Source organism: Pituophis catenifer, unplaced genomic scaffold, assembly GCF_029215685.1.
Source record: "Pituophis catenifer annectens isolate HBS135680 unplaced genomic scaffold, rPitCat1.0.hap2 SCAF_6, whole genome shotgun sequence".
Classification (NCBI taxonomy): domain Eukaryota; kingdom Metazoa; phylum Chordata; class Lepidosauria; order Squamata; family Colubridae; genus Pituophis; species Pituophis catenifer.
Window position 1 is genome coordinate 42,568,149 of NW_027256886.1, and position 26,497 is coordinate 42,594,645.

The 26,497-nt window shown below is 38.1% G+C and overlaps 1 protein-coding gene across 3 annotated transcripts; it reads left to right on the forward strand.

The window, feature by feature from the left end:
* The first annotated feature begins 2,437 nt into the window (after positions 1–2,437).
* RRP12 (ribosomal RNA processing 12 homolog) lies at positions 2,438–26,495 on the forward strand. Of its 3 annotated transcripts, none has more exons than XM_070945042.1 (34): positions 2,438–2,609; positions 4,051–4,277; positions 6,602–6,685; positions 7,142–7,218; positions 7,841–7,946; positions 8,308–8,424; positions 8,565–8,703; positions 9,315–9,442; positions 9,773–9,871; positions 9,955–10,046; positions 10,136–10,247; positions 10,451–10,551; positions 10,666–10,780; positions 11,362–11,504; positions 13,463–13,584; positions 14,178–14,242; positions 14,382–14,544; positions 14,754–14,908; positions 15,085–15,152; positions 15,606–15,699; positions 17,057–17,215; positions 17,339–17,419; positions 18,606–18,711; positions 20,327–20,434; positions 20,834–20,991; positions 21,326–21,417; positions 22,588–22,743; positions 22,896–23,068; positions 23,206–23,307; positions 24,157–24,206; positions 24,682–24,760; positions 25,268–25,335; positions 25,908–25,990; positions 26,216–26,495. In XM_070945042.1, the coding sequence occupies exons 1-34, from the start codon at positions 2,471–2,473 to the stop codon at positions 26,316–26,318; spliced, it is 3,864 nt and encodes a 1,287-aa protein (XP_070801143.1). In that variant the 5' UTR covers positions 2,438–2,470; the 3' UTR covers positions 26,319–26,495. The 3 variants fall into 3 exon arrangements, with proteins under 3 accessions (XP_070801143.1, XP_070801144.1, XP_070801146.1); XM_070945043.1 differs by having other exon boundaries at positions 14,184–14,242; XM_070945045.1 differs by lacking the exons at positions 24,682–24,760; positions 25,268–25,335; positions 25,908–25,990; positions 26,216–26,495 and adding an exon at positions 24,600–24,670.
* The last annotated feature ends 2 nt before the right edge of the window (positions 26,496–26,497 follow it).

Here is a 26,497-nt window from a genome sequence, read left to right on the forward strand (position 1 = left end):
GAGAGAGGAAAAGGAGAGAAACGAGAGAGAGAAGGGCGAGAGAGAGAGGGAGAAAGACACAGAAATGAGAGAGCTGGAGGGAGAGAATGAGAAGGAAAAGAGGGAAAGAGAGAAGGGAGAGAAAGAAAGGAAAGAAAGAAAAGAAAGGGAGGGAGCGAGAGGGACGGAGAGGAAAAAGAGAAAAATAAGACGGAGGGTGGGAGGGAGAGACCAAGAGAGAGAGAGAAGAGAGAGAGAGAGAGAGAGAGAGAGAGATCAATTTCCCACAGAAAAAAAAAACTGGGGGCCACAAAACCCAGGTAGGTATGGCTGGGGGGTGTCATGTGTCTGGGTGGGAGTGACATTGAGTTGGCCACGCCCACCCAGGTTTTGTGACTCCCAGTGTTTCCTTTTCTGTGGGAAACAGGTCCAAATGGCTCTTTGAGTGTTTAAGGTTCCAGACCCCTGAACTAGGTCAAGCAGAATGGGCATGCTGCAGATCTCATCAGCCAAAGAATGTTGACTGGGAGGTTTAGGTGAGCTTTTTCTGAGTGGCCCCTGCTCTATGGAACATTCTCAGGAGATCAGAATGGGCCCAACCCTACTAATCTTTAAAATTTTAAATATCTTTTAGTATTTATATATTCAATTTTAAATTGGTTTTAAAAGTTTGGGGTTTTAAATTTGTCGGGGCCAAAATTATTTAATTTGATTTTATTCTATTTTTAAATTTTGTATTGTATGTGTTTTTATTGTTTGGCTGTGCACCGCCCTGAGTCCTTCGGGAGTAGGGCGGTATAGAAATCTAATAAAATGTAAATGTAAATGTAATCTTTCATAAGGCCCTAAAACCCTGGCTATGGTCCCAAGACTGGACTGCTGAATGTATCAAGGGCCCTATATCCTGGCTAAATTGCTAACTGGCCAAATATCTTGATCTTGTGTATGCTGAATTGGATGTTTTTAATGTGTTTTTTTTTTTTTGTTGGCTATACTGTTTTTATTGTTTAAAATGTTGTTTAATATTTTAATTATAAGCCACCCAGAGTCACTGACTAAAGTAGGTGGCCATAGAAATTGAACAAATTAATAAATAATTCAGATCACTGCACCGATGACCTCCTCTGCATATATATTTCAATGTAGTTACTAGGAATCAAGGTTCATGTGACAGCATCATTAACTTTTTAGTATTATCACTGTCTGCAGGCAATGGCAAGCATTTTTTATTTTTTTTATTTATTTTTTTTTAATTTGATTTATATGCCGCCCTTCTCCGGAGACTCAGGGCGGCTTACAATGCGTTAAATTTAAATTTAAATTTAAATGGCACAGAAATAGGACTTTTTGTTGTTTTTTTTAAAAAATGATTATATCCACCACTCAGAAAAATAGGGTTAGTCCTATTAGAGTCAAGATGATCGTCTTATATATTCATAATGGGTAATGGAACTCAGTTATTGTTTTTATTATGCTTAGTCAGCCAGATGTTTAGACTGGATTTGACATTTTTATTCACTTATCTAGTCTTTCCCAAGGACCTGGGATAGGCAGATGATGTTGTTTGATGGTATTAAAGGTTATTATTAATATTACCATCAGAGAGAAGTGTTTTGGGGATTCTCTTGAATATCAAAATAAATTATTTGCCTGACTTTAAATACAGTACTGTGTCCCTTTAAGTTTCCCCAAAAAACCATTTGGGAGAAAAATTTTGGTTCCCCCCCTCCCTTCAATCACCTTTCCAGACAATTATTACAACCTTGCATATCCCTCAGAACTTCACATCTGCATATTAGCAATGCTACCTTGGTTGTGTTCTTAAGACAAATTCTATTCCGAACAGCCAACGTAGATGTGGAATCAATCAGAAAACTTCAGAATTCTGTGTTAAGATTTCAAAAAAATTGAGAAAAAATAAGCTTCTTTCTCTGCCTGTTTTATTTACATCTGTGTGGATGGACTTCATCTCCCAGAATCTCTTAAATTACTTTAAGATGTGTGGACTTCAACTTCCAGAATTCCTCAGCAACAATGCTGGCTGGAGAATTCTGGGAGTTGAAGTCCACAATCTTAAAATTGCTAACTTTGAAAAACATTGATTTACATCAGAGGTCTTCAAACGTGGCAGCTTTAAGACTTGTGGACTTCAACTCCCAGAATTCTCCAGCCAGCATAGCTGGGAGTTGAAGTCCACAAGTCTTAAAGCTGCCACGTTTGAAGACCTCTGATTCACATGAACGTACAGGCCACGGTTAGAAGGGTGTGTGCAGGACCAGAAGGAATAATAATCCAAGTCGGAAAAGAATAAAGTGGTCGGAGCTCACGGCTTTGCCTTCTGCTTTTTTAAGTAGCTTGCAAAATGGAAGAATCGGAAGTTGGTGTTCGGTACGGAAGTGGATAACCGGAATTACTTAAAATAGAGTGAAAGTAGACGCGGCACGTGGTTTGGGTCTTTTGCTTTGGCGAGCCGTGGCGAGAACCGAGCGATATGGGTCGTTCGGGCAAGTTGCGGTCCGGTACAGCCGGCAAACTTAAGCGTTGGCGCAAAGGGCACAGCAGCGATAGCAATCCGGAGGGACGACGTTACCGCCAGGCCGCCCGTGGTCGTTTACTCGCTCCCCGGTCAGGTATGTAAAGGAAAAAGCCGCCGCCGCAAGAGCTACGGAGGCGATGGCTTTAATTCAGTTGCGGTGGCCGAGTCTTTTCAGTTTTAAATGCTGATCAGCGGCAACTGCAGCTCCTTGAGCGTTAATGAGGAATTACTATTCCACGCAGGAATGTTCTATGAATTTTGAGTAAAAATAGATCAGCCATGTCTGTTTGCTGATGAAACACCTACATCTTGAAGCTACAATAACTTCATCATAGAATCATAGCGTTAGAAAGTACCTAGTCTAGGAGATCATGTACACCAGTGGTCTGTTGACTCAAGGATCCGCTAAAAGTTTCCAAGGTTGGACAAGTGTTTTAGACAAATGGCTGTACCATCTGTTTGAAGATCTCCCATGAAGGGGAATATACCACTTTTTGAGGAAATCTGTTCCACTGTAGTTGAGAACTATTGCTGTTTAAGATCCCCCCCCCCTTAAGATCTGCCCTGAATTTTCTTTTCAGTCTTATTTAGACTACAGGGCTCAGAACTGGACTCAGTATTCTAAGTCTGACCAAACCAAGGCAAAATAGATGGGATGGTACAGCCTTTGATCTGGACTTTCTATTCTTACAAATAGGTCCCCCAAAAGTGTGTGTCTCTAGCAGTTTTACTGCCATATCAAACCCTGTTCAGTATGGATCTGCTTGGGCTTGTAAATACCCAAATTCTTCCATAGATACTTAAACCCTCATCCTATACTTTTGCCCTTTATTTTTTCCCCATAAGTGTGACTTTATATTTTTCCCTGTAAAACTTTGTCCTGTTTCAGTCCACTGTCCAACCTAGATCTTTTTGAATCTTGTCTTTATGTACAAATCTGATAAAAATGTATCCTCAAACCATTCATGTCATTAATAAAATTATGTAGTCATTTAGCCAGTTTTGAATCCATTTAATAGTTTTTCATCTACCTCATATTTTAACCATTTTTTTAATGAGAGTATCATGAAAGATTTTATCAACTGCTGAGATCAAGAGTGTGATCTATCAAAATCTTCAATAGATCACACATCCTTCTCAATGTCATTCCCCCAATCTATTCAGCTCTCTTAATAAAAGTGGAAAATTATTTTGTTGTATTTATTTTATTTCGCCTTCATTTTTATAAATAACTCAAGGCAGTATACATCCCAGTACTTCTCCCTCCTCCTATTTTCCCCACAACTCTGTGATGTGAGTTGGGCTGAGAGAGTGACTGGCCCAAAGTGCTGGTTCTTGTTAATTGCTGCATTCCTATTCAAATACATACAAATATACTATTTAATCTTATGTTAGGGTATGGTTTTGAAAAGCCATGTGTAAATTTCTATTTTGTATCCCTTTAGGCAGCTTGGCTTATTATTTATGAATTTCTTTGCATAGATTATCTGATAGTGATGCTTCAAGAGTTAGCTCAGTGTTTGCCTTTCTCACAGAAAACAGTAACCTGACTGTGGATGCCCTGAAACTACATAATGAACTGCAGTCATCAGGACCTGTGCCTAGAGAGAATGCAAAGTCTTTTATGGTGGAAGATAACAGTGAATCTGCTAAGACTCACAAATCATCTGCAACTTTCCTGAGTGGCTTAACTGACTGTACTAATCTCACCTTCAGCGCAGTACAGCGTCTTTGGGAATCCAATTCTGCTGCCCATAAGGAGGTATGTGGCTGCCAATTCTTACAAAAACCAACAAATGTTGTGATTAACAAGATTTTCATTATTTTTCCGCAAAAGGCTAACTTGATTACATTTCTGCAAAGAACATAGAATGTATAATAGGGGCGTAAAATACTAGCAAAGAGCAAGAGGAGTTCTTAATGCTTGATAAAAGCTTAGATTCTCAATACCTCAACAGCCTAATTTTGTGCAGAGTAGACATTCTGACTATGTAAATATTCTGAACAAAATATACAGAGTATGAGTTTTAAAATTCAAATACTTGATTAGATAATAAAAATTATAGGGAAGATCACAATCCATATATCTATATAGATTATGCCAGTGACTTCATCTCTCCAGCCACTAACTGTATGGCCCTAACATCTGTAGTTATGAAGACCTTTGAAAGACTAGTGCTCGGCCACCTGAGAACAGTCACGGATCTGCTGTTAGACCCCTTGCAATTTGCCTACCAAGCAAATAGATTGACAGATGATGCTGTTAATATGACTCTGCACTACATCCTACAACATCTTGAATCTCCAAAGACGTATGCAAGGGTCCTTTTTGTAGACTTCAGCTCAGCATGCAATACCATCATTTCAAATATTCTAACTAAGCTAAATCAGCTAGCTGTACCTGACTACACTTGTAAATGGATCATAAGCTTCCTAACAGGCAGGAAGCAACAGGTGAAGCTAGGCAAAATCACATCAGATACCTGCACAGTTAGCACAGGAGCCCGCCCCCCCGCCCCCCGGCTGAGTGCTCTCTCCACTATTCTTTTCTCTATACACCAATGACTGCATCTCAAAAGATCACTCTGTTAAAATACCTGCATACAGATGGGAGGTTGAATAACTAGCCTTGTGGTGCAACCAGAACAATTTTTCTTGTACTAATTACACTCAAAACTCAGAAACCTCAAACTGCCCAAAGAACTGCTGATCCAGTTCTACAGAGAAATTATTGAGTCTGTCATCTGCACCTCCATAACTGTCTGTTTGGCTCTGCAACCAAACAAGACAAACACAGATTTCAACAGATAATTAGAACTGCAGAAAAAGCAATTGCTACCAACCTGCCATCCATTGAGGATCTGTATACTGCACGAGTCAAAATGAAGGCTGTGAAAATGTCTATAGACCCCTCACATCCTGGACATAAGTTGTTTCAACTTCTACCCTCAGAACGACGCTATAGGGCACTGCACACCAGAATAACTAGACACAAGGACAGTTTTTTCCCGAATGCCATCACTCTGCTTAACAACTAATTCCCACAACACTGTCAAATAATTCACTAAGACTGTTATATTATTCTCTTCCTTACTAGTATTTATCTCTCCCCATTTATTACTATAACCATGTTGTTTGTATCTTTCAATTTATATTGTTTTTATTTGTTTCCTAGTACGATTTGGTAGTTTATTAGTAACCTTGACTATTATAAGTGTTGTATCTTTTTATTCTTGATGAACATATTTTATTCTCCTTACGTACACTGAGAGTAAACAAACGAAGACAAATTCCTTGTGTGTCCAATCACACTTGGCCAATAAAGAATTCTATTCTATTCTAAAAAAAACCCTAGAAATCTGGAGGGATAATCCTAATTGATTTTGTAATTCTTTTATCAATAAGTACCGTGTTTTCCTGAAAATAAGACCCTGTCTTATATTTTTTTGAAACCTGAAATAAGCCTTGGCCTTATTTTTGAGGGGTCTATTATTTTGGGGTACGTGGAACAAAACGGGGCCCCTCTTGCCATCTTACCTGATTTCCAGATCTGCCTCCCTAACCCTAACCAGAGGAAATGGCGGGGACCAGTTGTACATGTGTTTAAATATTTTCGGGGAGGGCCTATTTTCAGGGTGGGAGTATTTTAGCACATGCATTCAAAAGCCTGATTGGGCTTATTATCCGGGGAGGTCTTATTTTTGGGGAAACGGGTAAGTAATGCAATGATATGAGAAATCTGTAGTGGTGCACTGAAATCTGAGAAATTGAGTTCAAGAATATTCTTGGAAGAGCATACATTTTTGAATACAAATTACAGAAATAAATGTTTATTAAGTAATAGCTGGACATTTTCCACTATTCTTCTATTACCATGGAAGAAAGGAATAGAAGATACCCAAGGCTTGGATTTTCTTTAGTGTCTCATCTTTGATACACTGAGTAATAAATGCTGCTTTGTTCACAGCAGTTGGATGAGCTTAGTGAAAGGATCAGCAGGTTTTGTGTATAAACTGAGAAGTATTTTACAAGGAGTTTTAATTGGGTGAATAGAGTTTTTGACTCCTTAATTTGGATTTCTTATAGATATGTGCAGTATTGGCTGCAGTCACAGAGGTAATCCGAACACAGGGTGGTACCGAAAGTGAGACAGAGTATTTTGGTGTATTGGTAAGTATCAAAGGAAATATATCCAAATGATAGCCTGGCAATTCCAGAACACTGAAATATAAAAAGCAATATGTTTACTAAAAACAGAATAATGAGAATCTAAAAATATCTGAAAAGCCACATATTCCCTCCTTATGATACAAGTTTTCATTTTGCTCCTGTGTATATTCTGTAGTCAGCTTATTTTTTTTTAAAGTACCCTTCCTTTCACATTTTGAACTCAGAGATTTTCATTGGACACTATAAATGTCAAGTGATCTGATTACTGATCTGAAGCTGGAGAGCAAACATCTCCATGCTTTTGTCTGCTGGATGGGGCAAGGAGAGGCATGGAGAACCAGCAAGTATCAAAGAACAGTGTATAGATAGGCTAATGTAGAGATCAGTTTCTTTCAGGATAAAGTCACATGCATCCACCCTTTCTCTGCTTTCCTGAGCTATGTTATGTCTCCTTAGATGACTACTCTGGAAGCTGTGGAATCTCCTGAATCCTTGGCTGCTGTTGCTTATCTGTTAAGTTTAGTGTTGAAGCGGTGAGTTCTAGGAACACAACAAGCATTTTTGATGAATTTGCGGATGCACTTTAGTATAATTCAGAGAAGAAATTAAAAGGAATCAAGGAGGACAGTATAAAATTCTGTTCTGCAACTCTGTGCAACAAAGTTGGTTTCTTGGACAAAGATCCTACTACAAATTAGATTCTAGATCTTGCAAAGAGTCAGTGATAGATAATCCTTTTTAAACTTACTTAAAGGAAATATCTTAGACATATATTCTTTTTTATGTAAAACATTTTGAAACTATTAGTCATTTCTTCTACTATGCTCCCTTATCACTGTAACTTGTGTCCAGTTTGCTTCCTCCTTGAATTTATTCATGTAGATGGATGAGGGATGATTAAAAGTGCACTGTATGCTGTCTCTGTATGTGTCCTTGTTTTATATTAACAACGGGCGTACTACTTATGCCTTACAAGAAGGTAGTCTGTGTTGTCATTGCCTGTGCATCTTATAAGTGGGATTGCAGATGTAGAAATGTGGAGTGCCAAAAGTGAGTTTAGTTGCCTAAGAATGAAATCACTGAATGCAAAAGGCAGTGGAATGCATGTTACTCATTCCTCTTATTGATGCCTCTCATTTTCTGAATCTTCCCCAGGGTACCCAGCCCTGTGCTGATCAAAAAGTTTTCTGATACTTCCAAGGCTTTTATGGGAATTCTGGGCTCACAAGCTTGCGGAGACTCTACTTTGGCTCTACGATGGGTAAGTACATCAAAGAGGCCAACTGTGCATTATCTAAATATTACGTATGGGATGCTCTTGTTAATAATAGAATGTTTCCTGGAATGTTCTATATATTTTAAGAGAGAACAAATCTGTTAGAAGCCCTTTGCTCAGCATTTTGAATTGTACTGTAACAAGTATGTGAAGAAATGCTGGATTGAATTAAGCCTATTATTGGATTTAAAAGAACATGATTTTGCTTGATACCTGTTGTCGGGTACATTAAATTTAAAACTGAACTCCTGGCTTAAGTGTTTTACAGATATGTCAGGAAAGATGCTTCTTGATATCTAGTATTCATAGGACAATCCCTCATTTCTATCCTTTATCTTTTTATCAGATCCTCTCTTGCCTAGCTACATTGCTACGAAGACAAAACTTGATAACATGGAATTACCCTGTGACAATGCAAGTTTTCCATGGTCTTCTTAGCTTCACTGTCCATGTCAAGCCCAAGGTGAGTTCATATATTTTATATGGTTCATGGTTCACAATTTTAAAAGTCTGATTGTTAAATGTCCAATATAATATGGCTTGAAGCTGGGCAAACATTTTAGCCTTGCTTGCAGCCTCTCCTATTTTTCTTGTCTCCTTCAGGTCCGCAAGGCTGCTCAGCATGGTGTTTGCTCTATCCTCAGGGGTAGTGAGTTCCTATTTGGAGATGGAGCTCCTTTATATCACCCAGCTGCAATTTCTACTGCTAAGTTCTGTGTTCAAGAAATTGAGAAATCTGGAGGTATCTAATTCATGTGATAAGAAGCTGTTCCATTTATCTTTGTTTGGCCCTAATTGTGATCCCTACATATTGTTCCTCTGAATTCCTCCTGAAACTATGTATTCTGGTTTCAAAAACAAAAATAAAAATAGCAACTCTTTAGCAGTAGAGCTGTGGCTATGATTCAGAAACTGGTTGAAAGGGCAAGAGGCAGGAGAATTGCAGGTATTCTGCAGTAGGACAACTCTGCAACCCATGCAGAACTCCTGGATAAGTGATTTGAAACTAGTCAATTCCTCTTTTTATGTTCTAAAGCAAATTTGCTGAAAGGCCAACTTGTTTTTCCTAGAAATATTTTCCCATTTTAATTTATATCTAATCATCCTTTTCCGAGGAAGGATCATTTTAATTCAAACTTTTCAAGTAAATATAACACTTGTTCCTAAAAAAATTCTTATGTGATTTTGTTTAATACAGGATTTTAATATTATATATTTATTCCACAATTTTGCACAATCTCAAGATGTTTGTAAAATTAGCTTGAAGAATGGAATGCAAACTTTGCAAGGAGCAATAGAAAATATGTTGTGTGTTGCAAGAATAGTAGGACTAATATTTGCTTGGCTCCTCAGGTGCTAAGGAAGCCACAACAACTTTGCATATGCTGACTCTGCTGCGTGATTTATTGCCCTGTTTTCCTGCTCCAGCTGTCAAATCTTGCTGTGAAACCTTGCTTCGAGTTATGACCCTCAGCCATGTAGTAAGTATTTGTCCTCTTTTTAGGTGGACTTTGTGCTGCCTTGTCTTTTGAATGCAGTATAGTCAAAAGACTCACAACTGCGTAAGCCAGTTGGAGGACCAGAGAGCTTCAGTGGGAGTGAACAACAAAGATGGACTATCTCTATCTACTCCCCTTAATACTTTGGCTTAGCCTAGTTGCAAACCCAAATGCCTCTCTTGTCGGAAATGGATGGGTTGCATTATACTTGATTTTCTAGTTACAGGGATGGGAAAAGAGAAAAAGGAAGAGCAATGATTTTTCTATTAAGTTTAATTGTTACTCATTTTTCTTCTCTCCGTCACTGCCCAGATAGTGACAGCATGTGCTATGAAAGCTTTTCATGGCCTCTTTGCTGCCCAGTCATCTCCAATGTGTCTGTCAGCTGAACTTAATGCCCAGATTATCATGGTAAGTAGTGCAGTGATTGAGTGAAGGATGCACAGCCAGCCTTGGATGTTTGAGTAACACTTTCTGTTGTTCTGCACCACCAGGCTCTTTATGACTATGTACCCAATGAGAATGACTTGCAGCCTCTGTTGGCCTGGCTGGCTGTCATGGAACGTGCACATGTTAACCTAGCAAAGTAAGGATGAGATAGTAATGGGGCAGATTTATGTGGAGATTGGGAAATGCTGTTCAGATAGTCAGATATAACCTTTCTTTTGATTTTAGGCTGCAGTGGGATCTGTGCTGGGCTCATCTTCCTCGTCTCTTCAGCATAGCTATGAACTGTTTCCTGTCTCCCCACAGCCAGGTGGTGGATGCTGCTGCCCAGACCTTAATGGTATTACATTGCTGTTACTTCTAGATGTAGAGTGCTAAGCTGGCAGGAACTATATTTCAGTAACTTTGGTTAACGTAAGAATTGTGGGGCATTTCCATGTGCAGTTTTGTGATGAAGCATTTCCTGCATTGTCATTGCTGGCTTATGTGCTCTTGATCTTGAGAGAATGTGGGCTGATGCAAATGTGAATTTGTACGATTCAGGTTTTGCTCAATGAATGTGTGGCCCCTCATGTGAAAGAACTAGGACTTGTTTCATCTGCAACTCCCTCTGGATCCGCTGCTCACATTTGCAAGATGTTCAGGTACAGGAAATAGCTTGGTTGGCTGCAGGAGTTTAAACCTCCTATTTATGGTTTATTACACAGAATGTTGAGATTCTTTTTTTTTTTTTATTTGCCAATGGATGTTTTTTTCAGAGCAGTGGAAGAAGGTCTGACATACCAGTACCACGCAGCTTGGGCCTCGGTGCTGCAAGTGCTGAGGGTTTTCTTTGAAGCATGTGGGCAGCAGTGTCATCCTATAATGCAAAAGGTAAAGGAATGCTGTAGGTCATTAACATTTATGGCACATGAAGCAAGCAAGACATTCCCAAGTATCCAGATTAAGAATCTGTAGAGAGTAAAGCCTTCAGGTTATTGGTTGTTGTTATCTGGATTTAAGAACCTAGATAAGGAGACAAAATGTGAGTTAGTATAGGAAGGCTAGTGATTTGAGCCAGTACAGGGAGAGATTTTTTAGAATGATTTTTCCCCGCTGGATATGAAGGCGCTGCAGTTGGAATTTCTGCAGGCACACAGCTGAAAGAAGTGAGTGCCTCCAGAGCCAGGCACAATTCATGTTTTCCAGGGGAGAAGACTCCAACAAACAAGACAATTTATGAATAAACAGGCTTTGGACTTCCCTTGTTAATCTTTTGATCTTAATTTTGTTAAACATGTTCCAAACTGTGCTTCTTTTTTCAAAAGAAAAAAATGATTTATCTTTGGGAGTTGTACTGGTGAAATTCAGCTAAGAGACTCCAAAACCCATTAGTTGCCAGTTATGCTTAGAGGATATTAAAAATTGTGGTGCTCTTTCCTATGTGATCTTTTCTTATTTCCCTTTTGCTGCAGTGTCTACAGTCGCTAGCTGATCTGCGAAGTTCCTCACACTTTCCCCATGCTGTGTTGCTTGATCAGACTCTGGGAGCTGCAGTGGCCACTATGGGCCCTGAGGTGGTGCTGGAGGCTGTTCCCCTAGATATTGATGGCACAGAGTGAGTACAGTTTCCATCTTCGTATTTGCAAGGCCAGTGCATGTGATGTTTCTGAATTATCGTTCTGTCTTCTGAACTAATTTCAGAATTACCCCTAGCTTTCAAATTATAGAAGAAGGAGCAATATGACTTGTAATTCCATTGATTTTGCAAAGATTCTGAAAGCCACTTGGTTCTTCAAAGCAATGCCCCCATTTACCCTTATTCACAGAGGGTTTTCTTTGCAGTTGCACAAGGCATTAAGACAGCATCTGCTGATTAGTTTAGACATAAACCAGAACCTGCCAATTACTTAATCAAAAATCAAAATTAATGAATTCAGCAAAGAAAAAAAAATCCCTTTCGAATTATTTTAGCTATCATTCTTATCTGGTTTGTAAGTTTTGATTGTGCTTTTAGTTGCTTTTAAAGACTTAGCAGTGAAAAAGAGAAATATGCATTGAAATAAGTACATAGGTTGAAGGGACAAATAAGAAATACAAATAAGTGTATTTATTTGTAAATTATTAAATAATAAATAATTTACAAATAAATTTATTTGTAAAGGTTTTTTTGCATGGTTGTTTTGGTTTTCTTAACTGAGCTTCTCTTTCATCTGTATATTCTGTGAATACTAATTTTTATAAGGAATATCAAATGTTATCCTTTCTAGACTCAGATTTCTGATCCATCTATAGTAGTTTAATATTATTGGCATGGATTGGCAGCAATTTTCAAGAATTTCAGGGAGGAGTTTTATCAGACATACATGGTAGGACTTTTACGTGCTAAACATGTCTTTTACACTTAGCTGTGGCTATAAACTGTAGCTTATTCCTTTATCAGTTTATTTTTATATAGTTACCTTGGTATCACTGGGCATCTAACTGGGACAAAAAATGTGACTCTCAGAATAAGCATCTCTTATGCTTTATGTGGAATTTTTGAAATCCTACCGTCAAATAAAGCCAAGATAGGTGGAATGGACCTGTTAGCACGCAGGTCACTTGCCATGTTTCATGCTCCACAACTTAATTTTAGTATTATTAATTTAAGCTTAATAGAGCAGGGTGTCAATCACTAGAGGTATTTGAGGGGTCATTGGATTGAGAAGGAGTCGTCTTGTGGTTTGAGTATATGACAGTGTAGATTTGAAAGAGCTCCCTACTGACCCATGCCTGTTTGAATATCAGCAGCTGAAATTTGCATTGGCAGAGGGAGAAGAAGCACAAGTTCTTGGCAAGTGTGAACTTCAGTTGCCAAAATTCAAGCAGCCACAGAGGTCAAAATCCCTCTCTCCCCTCCTTTGAGGAGTTCTCTGCAGAGGTGGGAAGAGAAGAATTCAAAGCTATGCATGTGCTTGGATTTTGTATTTATTTATTTATAAAATTCATAGGTCCCCCCATCTTACCTCAAGGTAACTCTGGGCAACTTACAATCATAAATCTGAAATCTCAGATCCACTTTGGATATCTGAAACCCAAGCATGCATGGAACCCAAAATGCATCTCTCCCTATCTCCTTGTCCTTTCCTTGCTCTGCCTCCCTGCCTGAGAGGGTATGTGTGGGGAGGATCTCAGGTCCACACTGAGCTGAGATTTCGTCCTGGCAGATAGTCCTTTCACTTCATTGGCTTAACAAGCCAGGAGATTGCTTAATGACCACAACCAGGAGTGCCAAGATTGCAGTCATTGAATGAAGTGATCATGTGGGCATTTTGCTTAACAGCCTCTTCATCAATGACGACTATTCTCCTCCCAATTTTGGTCATAAATTGAGGATTATCTGTATGTTCAAGAGAAACTAGGAAACCGTCTGACAAGCACGCTAAATTGTCCCTTTGTATTCTATGGTTCTGTGACATTTTTGTGGCTAGAAACAGAAAGCCTTGAGGAAAGCATATTGGCACCCAAATCAAATATATTCACTGGTGGTATTTCCCATCTCCTCTTAATTTTGTACCATTATATTATCTACAGGGAGACACTGGATTTTCCTCACAGTTGGCTCCTTCCTGTGCTCCGAGACCACATCCAAAGTGCACCACTTGCCTTTTTCTCCAGTCATTTCCTGCCACTTGCTGCTTCTTTAAAAAACAAAGGTAATCCAAGTAGGACAAGCCATATTTCTTCCAAGTTTTGGACATCAAAAATCATATGACAAAATAAACCTGGAGAATCCATCATCTTTACAATGGAGGTTTCCAAAAATAAAACTTAGTTTCATAAAGGTGATTTTTTTTTTTCTAGGAGATTACAATTTGGACTACTTGGTATATATAATTTTATAAAAATTGAGATTTAAAATAGGTTAATTGCATTTTTTTCTCTTCTCTACATTATGAAAAGTTTTGGAAGGTATTCCATAAACAATTTATTGATTACTGACCAAATGTAAACAAATACATGTTAAATTTCTTGTGATAATTTCCTGATCCTCTGTGATATTGCAGTGGTATGTATATTTCTGATACTTTGCAGACCCAACAGTGTCAAGTTATTTTTCCAGATTAACTGTCATGCAAGGATGGAGGTGTGTTGCGGAATTAGCGACCAGCAATACAGCTATTATAGTCATGAACAATGAAGCAACTGGCAGATACAGTTCAGTAGCTTTTGGAGAGCCATCTGTTCCTCATTCCTATCCCTGTGCCTATTAAAACACAATTACAAATAGATCTCTCTCTTTTTGCAACCACAGAGCTTGCCCAGGCAGGTCAGGAGTTAGAAGCTAAGATCTACAATACACTCCAGTGGCAAGTGAGGACTTTTGTTTTTGGGTTGGTTGGTTTTTTGGGGGGTGGGGGGTTGGATAGCTAGTATAAAGCATATTATGATTTTGACATAGGAAATATCAGTGAAGGTAAAAGATGTTGACCTTGCCTTTTTTGTCTTTCAGATCTGGACCTTGCTGCCTAGTTTCTGCAACCATGCTACAGATGTGGTACTCTCATTCAAAGGACTGGCTCGCACTCTAGGCACGGCCATTAATGACTGTTCTGAACTGCGGCAGATAGTGTGCCAAGCTTTGCGCAGGCTAATTAATAAGGGCTGCCAAACAGGTAAATATGACTTGTTAATTGCCATATTGGCAACATCTTCACCTCATTTCCATTTTGTTCCTAGACTTAGGAATAAAGGATTATGATGTAATCTTCCCAAAGTTTGTCTGGGGTGGAAAGGCCTGACAAGAGTCCTTGTTAAACTGGCTGAAAATCCTTGCACTCACAATAACACTTTCTTCGTTCCATTTCTCTGCTTCCATTTGCAGAGGCTGAACGTGCTGAGGTTGGACGCTTTGCAAAGAACTTTCTGCCCATCATGTTCAATGTATACAGCCAAGAGGGTGATGATAGTGAGAGCTCAGTGCACCGGCGCTCTTTGCTGGACACCATCCGGTCTTACTTGACAATTACTGAAGCAAGGGTAAGCAGCAATCTTTGGGGAAAAAATATCGGTCTCCAAATTCACCACTTGCTAGAATACTAAAACAGGAAGACACCTGAAGCTAAATTGATTTTGGAATTTATGGTGGTGTGTACTGCTGGTATTGGAAAAAGATCCCTCTATATAGATTTTTTTTCTTTTATCTTTCACTGCAGCTGGTGAATTCCTTCCTGGAGAAAGCTTGTGAGAAACTGACCAGTTCTGATAGTTCAGAATTCACTAGGTAAGGTTTATTTATTTATTAGATTTGTGTGCCTCCCATCCTGCCTAGGTGTAAAATTACCAGAGAGATAGGCTTTATCTTGTGGTGTTTTCATCTGTGCTTCAAGTGGATATGCTCAGCATCTACCTTATATTTGCTCCAGAAGATAGGACATATATCAGAGTTACCTATATTGGTCTGTGAAACATTTCCAAAATCTTTTATTTTTGATCCTGTTGTCTTCTGTAAAAATTTGGGGGATTTTGTCCCATTCCATTGGATAAGGTGAGAAGGAAACAAGGGATAAAATAAATTTCAGGGTGAGCTACATAGTCTTTTCATTGCTAATTCTAGTCTAGACCTGGTAGCTTTATGCCTTTATAAGAAGAAGAGTTAGTCTTCTATTCTGAAAGAGTTCAAATTCATAATGATTATTAGGTTTGTGTTCTTTTAACTCTGTCTTCCTTGCTGCAGGCTTTCCATTTTAGATTTAGTGGTGGCTATGGCTCCCTATGCTGATGAATCATCTCTGCATGCTCTGTATGGCAGCATCCACTCCTCCCTGCAAGTGAGTTACTGTTCAGCTGTTGGGTTCTATGTTGTGACACTTCACACTGTGACCCTGCTGCTTTTGATCAATGAGGCTATCAAATTGAAGGAAGAATTCTAGATAACACATTCATTTTTTTGAAGAAGCTTGCAATTAAAACTTTGTTCAGCAAGTACAAACAAAGTGGTGTGAATTTACCCACGTTAATAGTCACAATCCTATTATTTAGAGTTTTGTTGATCTAATGAAAATTCTTAAATAAGCTCCACTGCTGCCCTTTACAATTAAAAAACCAAGGGGCATGACTACATGTAATCCTTATTTCATGGGGCTAGTGAAAATATGTTTCATTAACTGAGGGAGCCGTTTATTTTTAATTTTTTGTACTGATAGGAAAGACATTATTTGAATTCTGTTGATTTTGTGGGAAAGATCCATATCTGTTTACATTTTTATTTAAACATCCTCTCAGCCACTTGAAATTGGTCATTTATAAGCTTTTTCCACATAGTTTAGGCCAGGCCAAGACAGTATAGCAATGGCCACTTATTTGATTGTAGGTATTTCTTGAATTTATTTGTCTTGTATTCTGCTAAATCTTTCAAGACTCCAGAGACCTTATAAGAAGGTCTTGATATTGAACAATTTATATATCCAAAATAATTGCTTCAGAACACTTCACTCACCCCAAACAATAAAATACAAGCTAAATAAATTAAAAGCATTAAAATGCCCCAAATTCAAAGGTCCACCAAGATAAAGATTACATTATTTTTGGCAATTGGGCACCCCCTGGGCAACAGTGTTATCACCAGCAAATCCTTTCAATCCAAAAGCCCTCTACAATTAGCTCTGTAAGTGCTTCTGACAAGAAAACTGACAGACCAGTTTTCAGAAGACCATTGCCAAAGAAGCCCCTGTCCCTTCTACAAGGAGGATAGGGGTAAGATAATTGAACAGTTACATTTTGGGGTCTTAACCCCTCTTACCTCATGAAAATGAGGCACCACTTGCAGTTTCTCTCAGGGCTTGTCTCAGGTAGTTGAGTCTGGGTGGAGACCTTTATAAAGGTCATGTAGGCCTTTATAATCCAAAAGTAGCAGTTTGCACCCAGAAACCTAGTTGCTACTCTGCAGCCTTACAAAATAGGTATAATATTCTCAAAGTAACAAGCACCAGTCAATAAGCAGATCACTGATTATGAACCAACTGCACTTTCCAGATGGTCTTTAGAAGTGGTGCCCAAAATACCACTGGGGTGTGGGGTCATCAGGATATAGTGTCTCCCTTTCAAGGTTATGAGGGTTGAGTCTCTGTGCTTTTTATATATGCACATTATATATTTTGAATAATCTATTTGATCTGATTATCCTAGAACAAAGATCATAGAATACAGAAAAAGATTTATCGGGTGCTAGAGGAAGTGTGTGCCTCTGACCAACCTGCGTGTCATAATTTTGTGCAAAGTCATTTGGAGGAACTGAAGAGTGCTCTGTTGGACTCCCTAACCAGTGCAACTTCACCTGCCAAGAGAGTAAGGAAAAATCTTTTTACCAACCAAAGTAGATAAGATGCAAACTGTGATGGGTATCAAAAGAGTGATGGCTGGGAATGCTGTGTATATTTCCATATCACTTTTTTTTTTTTTTGTTCTTAGCCCCGGCTGAAGTGCCTCTTCCATGTTATCAAACAGCTGACAGTGGAACATGAAGATTTTGTCACAGCTCTGGTGCCAGAGGTGAGAGAACACAGGAAAAGAGAGGCTAGCACAGCCCTGAAGAAACTGGAAATTTGAGCGTAGAACTATGTTGTCAGAAGATGGAGAAAAATTAAGTGCATGGAATGAAGTATTCATTATTTTATTCATTTATAAAATGTCAAATCAGCTTTTCATTATAAAACCATCCCTGATCTTTGGCCATGATATTTGAATAAGTTTAAAACAACCTCAAATTTGAAATGCAACAAGTTCACAGTAAAAGATCTCTGAAAATATTGTAAAACTATAAAACTATTTAAACTATTTAAACCAAATAGAATAGACTACTTGGCCAAGTGTAATTAGACAAACAAGGAATTTGTCTCCAGTGCAAAAGGGGTAGTAAAGAAGATGGAAAGGATAATAAAAATATAGCTGTACAACATGAGTAATATGCTTAGACATAAGACATAAAACATCAGTAACAAATCAAAAAGTGTAATATAAACTTGGATGAAAGCTTGTAAAGCTCTTAGCAAACTTGTAAAAGAAGGAAAAGAGACCATATCACTTTTGCTTCTACATTGTTTTCTCTTTTTTGCAAACTTTAGGTCTTTCCCTAAGCAGGGTTGTATTTCTGTTCAGCACTCTTGTAATGGAGTTAGCATCAGAGTATCCTGGAATGTGTTACTACTACCATTTGCAGGGGTTATGCAAATTAAAAATAGCAACTTCCTCCTTTACAGTTGGAAGAGTAACTTCATTCAGTGTTCAGTCTGCTTATTTTGCAATAAACGTTGCTAAGGAGTTAATGGATCTGTGTTTAAGTTTAAATAACACTTCAGCAATAATTTAAAATATTTTCTTATTAATTAGTCGATATTAGAAAGGAATTATACATTCCTCAAAGTTAAGGAAATTGCTTACTCTACTGAAAAAACTTTAGCCATCTAGTTCAATCTTTCTTGAAAAATAATTACTGCAGTAGGAAATTTCTAAATTAGCTTAGTTTTGTTACTATTATTGTAACTGTAAGCTTTAGAATAATGGTTGGAATTCTAGTCTCTTAGTTTTTCTCCCCTCTCTTTTTAATATATAATTAAATTATCTGAATTTAACTATATATAATTAGTTATCTGAATTATAACTAATGCAGATAATTAAAATTAGGGTGGAAGCAACAGGTAAGTGATCAGACTGTTGACCATATCTTTGCTCTCTCCAGGTGATCCTCTGCACCAAAGAAGTTTCTGTGGGTGCCCGCAAAAATGCTTACAATCTGCTGGTAGAAATTGGTCACACTTTTATGCGCTTTGGTCTCACTCCAAATGGTGAGTCCCAGTTTCTTTATGTGGGGCTTTGCATGAAAAGGTTGGTTCTCTTTGTCTTTCATTGCCAAGCTTGGTGTCAGGGTTCCAAGTAACACCCACAACGAGTCATCGTTCGTTGGGGATTTTATTTGGAACCCTGACACTTTGTCTTCTCTGTCTCCTTTCTCATTTAGATAACATTGCATCCCTTTTCATCTTGAGTACTTCATTTTTTTCCATGATTACCACTGAACTTCTTCCTATTGCTAGCCTGTACAGGTAGTCCTCGACTTCCAACCATTTGTTTAGTGACCTTCAAAGTTACAACAGCACTGAAAAAGGTGACTTTTGACTGTTTTTCACACTTATGACAGTTGCAGCATCCCCAGAGTCATGTGATCAAAATCCGATGCTTGGCAACTGGCATGGTATTTAGGATGGTTGCAGTGTCCCAGGATCATGTGATCACCTTTTGTGACCACCTGACAAGCAAAGTCAATGGGGATGTCAGATTCACTTAACAACCGTGTTACTAGCTTAACAATTGCAGTGATTCATTTAAAAACTGTGGCAAGAAAGGTCATAAAATGGCGTAACTGTCTTGCTTAACAGCGGAAATTTTGGGCTCAATTGTGGTTGTAAGTCAAGGACTACCTATATAGTAAAATGTTCCTCATTAAACCATAATGCAGCGTTTCTTTTAATCGTGTGTGTGAATCATGCTAATTATAATTCCTTCAACAAGCCCTGCTTAAAATAAGTCTGGTCCAGTATAATCTTTGAATACATTTAATGTTCCTATTTACGCATCGGATTGCAGAATTCTAAAATGTTGATTAATTTTTGCAAATGAATAAATCCAGGTGTCTCTGGTTATCATGCACAATGTTGTTTAGCTATCATAGCCCCATACTTGCATGTATAGAAAATTGAAAGCCAAAATAGGGATGTGCCAGATGAAAAGGTCCACCAATAGCAAGTCCTTTTTTTCTCTTGGAGTGAATCAGTCTAAGAATTTCCTACTTGCTTAAAAAAAGAAAAGAAAAAAGAAACTGAGTTATGGAACAAACCAATCTCTGTAGAGGCCTGAATTCCAACCTAAGAAGTATTTCGTCCCTTTTCCGCAACTCCAGTCTCCATTGGCACTATCTCTTCATTTCTTAGATTTTCCTCACTTCCTAAAGGGCATCAAATTCTGTGTCTGAGATTATATAACCATGACTAAAAGTCTGCACTCATCAACTCAGCTTCAGATATTCAATGTTTCCCATCATTTTCCCTTTGTTGCCTGTCTGTTGTTAATACCTGTGTTCTCATCTTAGAATGCTGTCTTTCATTAGGTCAGATCATGATCCATCCACCTTAATGGCTCCTCAGGGTTTCATTTTTATTATTAAAATATGACAAAGTTCAATTGAGCTATGACCGTTATCATTTAGAGGTGGGTGAAAGCTGATATCCCAAGATAACTTGCTTTGAGGTTTTAACATTATCTCCACAGTTTTTTTTTTTCTTGTACAAATTTCTGTTCAATTATTGGTGTTCTTGTGAGGCTTTCCATTAGTCTTGTTATAAATTGTGTTCTTGAGTACCTGATATATAATTACAATACAAATTCTTGCATGTGTCCTTTCAGAGGGAATGCAGCGTTATCTCCTCCTGATCTATGCTGGCTTAACTGGTTCTGTCACTATGATCAGCTGCACTGTGCTTGCTCTTACCCGTCTACTCTATGAGTTCAAAGGTGAGAAAATAGAGGCTGTCAATTGGATTAAGTAAGAGTTTATACCAGCAACAGTTCAAAGCAGAATCTCTTCCTTATACTGGCAATTGCTTTAAGATAAAAAAAAAAACTAATTAAATTTTTTGGGGCTGCTTTTAAACTGAGCTGGGTTGAACATTTGTATAGATATATCTAAGATGGTGTTTCTGATATACTGACTGTCTTGAATAAAGAACTGTAAATCTGAAGTTTCCCAACACAGTACCTGTTGTTGGCACTATGAGTCATAGTAGGTTACTACTTAGCTGCAGAATTACTTGTGTCTGGTAGCAACTGGAAGGATTCTTTCGTTTTCCTAAGACCTGAAGAGAATCTGATGAATTGAAGTTTATATTTCTAATATAATCCATTTTATTGCAGAACATATTGGGTCAGATGCTCTGGAGCAGCTGGTGAAACATGTTTGCCTCATGGTAGGCTCGCGGACTCGGGATGTTGTCAAATCAGCTCTGGGATTCCTTAAAGTGACAGTGCTACTCTTGGACACAACATTGCTGGGTCGGCACTTGGAGACTATGGTGAGAATGGGGAAGCACACTGAGGGATCAGTATCTTAGGAATGAAGTTGGCCCTAGTTTACATAATTAAAAAAGAAGAATATGGAAATGCATTTGAATCCTTAGAACCTGTCCTGCCATAAGGCACTCTTCAGTTCCTTGTTGTCTGTTGAAGTCCATTAATTCATCTTTTGTCCAGCTCTTTGTGGTATTCTTTCTTTCCTATTGCAATTGGGAAGTAGCAAGATACCAGTCCAAGGTATCAATGTATGTCAGCGGGGATTGACAGGAATGGCTTATGGGGAGGTGACATGTACAGAGTGGCCAAATTTTAAAAGTTTGTGTTTTTCTACAGTTAGAAGCCATTGGAGGATTGACAGAAGACATGAGGCGCCACTTCCGTATGAAGCTGCGAAATCTCCTTTCCAAATTGATCCGGAAATTTGGGTTAGTGCTGAATTTAAAGAGGAAGGGGCTAATATTGTGATCAGAGAGATAAAAAAATCCATCTCATTACATTCTAGAAATATAGCTCACCCAGAGCCTTGCTATCTTGATTGGCTGGACTTGAGGCAGCCCATTTTAGATGCAGGAGTATGTGTATGTGTATAAATAAACGCATATATACACAAATAAAAGTTTGCAATGGAAAATGAGGCACCGAGGTTTGCAGGTATTTCAGGGGGATCTGGTCATTTTTGTCTAGCTTCTTCCCCTGAAAGTACTTTTTAGTCTAATCCCAGATAAGATAATAACTCTCTGTGGTCCTTTCCATTCTCATCACTGCATGCAGAGAGAGAGGAAATAACACTTATAGATGACCAGGCTGACCCTGAAATCTCCTGATTTCTCCAGCGCTGAACACACTTAGGAATTAATCTGGAACCTGAAATATTACTGAAGAGTTGCTGCTAGGCGTTATCAAAGTCTCACCTTTTTTCTAGCAAAGATCAGATAGATTTTTAAAAACTCAGGTGTTTTAACGCAAACAGTAGGATCAGTCAGTATAATGAGATTTGTAATTCGTCAAGTACGGTATGTCCTTTGAAGCTGGATTTTCCTTTATAAATTCTAGATTTGCAGATTATATCATTTATAAGATATGGATGAACCTTTATGAATAAATTCTTTGGTAAACGTTTCCTAAATACAATTTATAATTCAAGAGAAAAGATAAAGTACTGTAAAATTAGATTATCCACATTCTTAGAATTTATGCCAAATGTATTTACAAAGATCCAGTGCATGCGATTAATTTATTGCTTGTTTTATAATTCAATTATGATATTCAGACAAATAGAACCACAAGTGTTCTTTTATCTCAGTCACTTCGTCTCCCTTCATGTTCAGAGAGTTAAGGGAAAGAGTACCAACCATGTTTGTGGAAGCCTGCTTTTAATTGGTATTTTTAACCTGTTTTTTTGAAATCAATTTGCTTTCAGTCTCTTTTTGACCACTATTTGCACACTTGAAAGATTATTGAATTTGGCTGACAATTTAACAGCTCTTACATGAAACTATCCAAGTTTGGATATTTGACTAAATTCCATGATTGAGGGTGAAGTTTATGAAATAAATTGATTTCCATGATTTTAGATTATTATTTTCCCACCCTAGGTTCGAGCCCTTGCAGGCTCTGCTTCCTGAATCATATCGCAAAGTACTGCTTAATATCCGTAAGGCAGAATCAAGGAACCGCAAGCGACAAGCTGTGAAAAGGGCTGCAGCCACCTCTGCAGAAGAAGGAACATTAGCACCACCTAAGGGCGACAGGTATGAATGAGGTGCATGCTCAGAATCTTCATGTCATACTAGAAGGGAGATTAAGAATATTTTTAAGACTGATTCCAAGTGCTTTGGAACCTGAAATGATCTATAGACTCTCCATTAATGAGCCTGTATTATTTCTATGCCCTTGATTGTAGCATTGAGGATATTTTGGCAGACTCAGATTCTGATCTAGAAGATGAGACAGACAAACAAAAAGGAAGAGCGACCAGGAAAGTGTTAAGGCAACAAAACCAAGCTTGGCTTAAGGAAGGAGAAAGTGATGAACCTCTCAACTTCTTGGATCCAAATGTGGCACACAGGGTTTTAGGTAAGATGAATTTTTAAGATGGTCCATTCTAAGTTCATAGTATTTACTACTTCAGTTTGATGGGGAAGATGAGAGATCAGTATCTCCAGAATCAGACATATTTTTTCATAAGTTTCTTGTGCTGTTCTATCATGTAGCTACCAGGCCAGGCACTGCCCAAACTGGAAAAGTTAAACATGATTTCAACTTATCAGCTGATGGTCGCTTAATCATATGCGAAGAGGAAGAAGAACCTGCAGGTACAAATATTCAGCAGTTGATTAAATTTACATCAAATAACTATCCAGTGATCATTCCACAATTCTAGTTTCCATTATCAGTTGATTACAGAAATAACCAAAGCTATTTAAACAGAATGAGCTATACAAGGAAGCATTTTAGATTTATATATCTAGAATATCTTTATTTTTTATTTTTTTTAAAAAAAATAATTTTTATTGAGTATGTATCTAGAATATCTTTAATGTAATACCTTGGAGCTTAAGGGATATAGAACTCCATAGCTTCTCAGTACAGAATTGAGATTATTTTTAATGCAGGCGTTAAAAAAATACTGGACAGTGTGCAGAGAAAAGCAACAAAGATGATAAAGGGTCTGGAGTATGACTAAATTGTATGACAAATGGTTGAGGGAGCCAAATACAGTATGTCTAGCCTATCGAAGAGAAAGATTAGCGGACACAAGATAGCTGTCTTCCAGTACTTGAGGGGCTGTCACAAAGAAGAGAGGATTCAGTTATTTTCTAGGAGCAGGACAAGAAGTAATTTGTGGAAGATTGTTAAAAGAGAGATCCAACTTAGAAATAAGGATTTTTTTTCTGACAGTGAAAGCAGTTAATGAGTGTTCCTGGGGGTTGTGGGTGCTCCATCACTGGACGTTTTCAAAAATAGATCGGACAATCATTTGACTAAGATGATATAAGGCTCCTGCCTTGAGCAGGAGATTTGACTAGAAGACATCCAAGGTTGCTTCCAGCCATTCTTCTACTCTTTTTTCTATCCATAAGTTTTATGAAAAGGATTTGGCTTAAAAAACTATGGTACATATTTTGTGCTGTCTCTGATCTCTGTTATGCTGTCTACCACAGGGCTGAATGAGGACTCAGCAGATTTAATGCAGGAAGTTGGAATCAAGAATGTAAGTGAAGAAGGGGAGGAACAAGAATTATTGGCATTCTCTTTAAATATTAAGAAGCGTTTATACCAATACTATATACTTTGTTTAAGAGTTGAGGTTGAGTGGCATGTTGGAGACCATCTGAACCAACTCAAAGTACTAAATTTGATTTTATTAAAATTAAATGACATTGAAATGATTATTGTAGTCACATATTTTTTTCCCCCTTATGTTACATTCCTGGTAATTTTGGCAACAACTTTGGTAGATGTCAGGACTGAATGCAACTGTGGGTTCGCAAGTTGTGTGTCTCTACTTTGCCCCTTAGGGTTGTAATGGCTGGATCTCAGACATTTGGAGACAATTACATTTGACTTATCATGATAGATTACCTGTTGCCATTAAATAATGCAGGAAAGAAGAAGGCACAGAAATCTATAAAGAAGATGGTGGATCTTACCAAGTGCTGCTTTGATGCATGTCCTCTCTCTTGCAGAAGAAGGCTCGGAAACGTCGATTTCGGGAAGAGGCAGATGATGAAGGGCTTCCTGCTGATACACAGCCACAATACAAAGGTTAGGATGTTCCTTGGGGGCTGTTATGGAGTGAGCCACCACTGCATGGATTCTAGTGTACTTTGACATGGGGGACGGGTAAAATAGTTACCTAGAAATAAGGCCTTGACTAAAATCAGTTGTGTGTACATATCTATATGATAATCAGTTGAAAGAACCTCAGTGTCGCCTCCCTCTGCTTCCATTCTAATCTTGATGAATTGAGCCAAATCTTAAGTAAAAGGTACTGATTATTCTCTCAGGATATTGATTTTTAATTGATTCTTAAGTGTATAGTTTTTATTTATTGTTCTAAGGTTTTATATCATATTTTAATTATATGACTGTGAGCCACCTACAGTCACCTTAGTGAGAAGGTGGCATAAAATTTTAATAAAAAATAAATAAATTCCAAGGAGTGAACAAGGTGGTTCTCCTTTTTCAAGCCTGAAATTCTTTGTAAGAATCCTAATCTAACTTGTACTTGAGGGTTTAGTTATCCTGCTCCTGTTTGTTTATTCTTTATAGCGGGGGGCAAAGGAATTCATCGGCCTGTTAGCAAGAAGGCAGCACCTGGGGCAGAATACAAAGCAAAGGTAAGATCATAAGGTGATTGATTGGGGCCCAAATCTGACATAGGTATAGGAAATTGCTTGCTTTCCTATTGTAGAATCATGTGTTATAATCTTGTCAATTGAAGCATGGGTTTAGGATAACTTCACCTTTTTTGTAACAGAAAAATCTATATCTTTATTTAGGGGCATATTCTTTAGGCATAATTTAAAACAGGTGTAGGGAATTCCACTTTAGGAATTGAGGTCTGAGATGCTCGTTTATGACTTTTCCTTCATACTCTTTCCCACCTACTCCTCTACGTTGTTGAAGCAACTTCCAAAGTTTCTTCTTCAACAATTCCTCAAAGCTCTCATATCTTTTTAGCAATCTAAAAAGATACTGGGGGGAGGGGGGAAAGGGGATGGTGGGGAAAAAATAGGCCCAAGCCAGATCAGATTTGGTATCGATAGTTCTGAATAACTGACATATCAATAACTGAAATATCAAGTCTTTTGGAAAACTAGTGGAGGAATGGATTAGGAGATTTAGGGCTGTTACCATGTACTTTGCTAGATTGCCTATCACTGAGCATAAATTCTATTGTTTCTTATAGAAAGGCAAAGGTGACATCAAGAAAAAGGGTGGGCTAGATCCTTATGCATACATCCCACTGAACAGAGCAAAACTAAACAGGAGGTAAGAATGGTGAAGAAGCATGAAAAAGGTTGCTAGAAACCCAGCAGCCAGTGATAACGTCCAAGTATAGAAAAATCCAAACTCAAAAAGTATTGTTCACTATAATCCATATATTTTATCTTCAAATATATAAATTCCTTTTTTACTCCGTTAAACATTTACCTGCCTAAATGTAGGCAATAGTGATTAGCCTCAGTACTGATTATCATCTATTCTCTCTGGTAGGAAAAAAGCCAAACTTCAAGGACAGTACACGAATCTGATGAAGGGGGCTCAGCGTGGTGCCCAAGCAGGCAAGAGACTCTTCAAAAAGCAGACCCATACCTGAAGGAGAAAAGACCACGCAGAAGTTATCTGGAAATCAGTCCCTTTAGGTCATTGAACTGTGGGTCTTGTTGCTGCTATTCCACAGTCAGAGTTATTTCTAATGAGTTTGCTCATTATTCCTGCATATTGGCAATACCTATTGTTTTCAGCGGAAAGAATAGTAAAAAATGTATACATCCT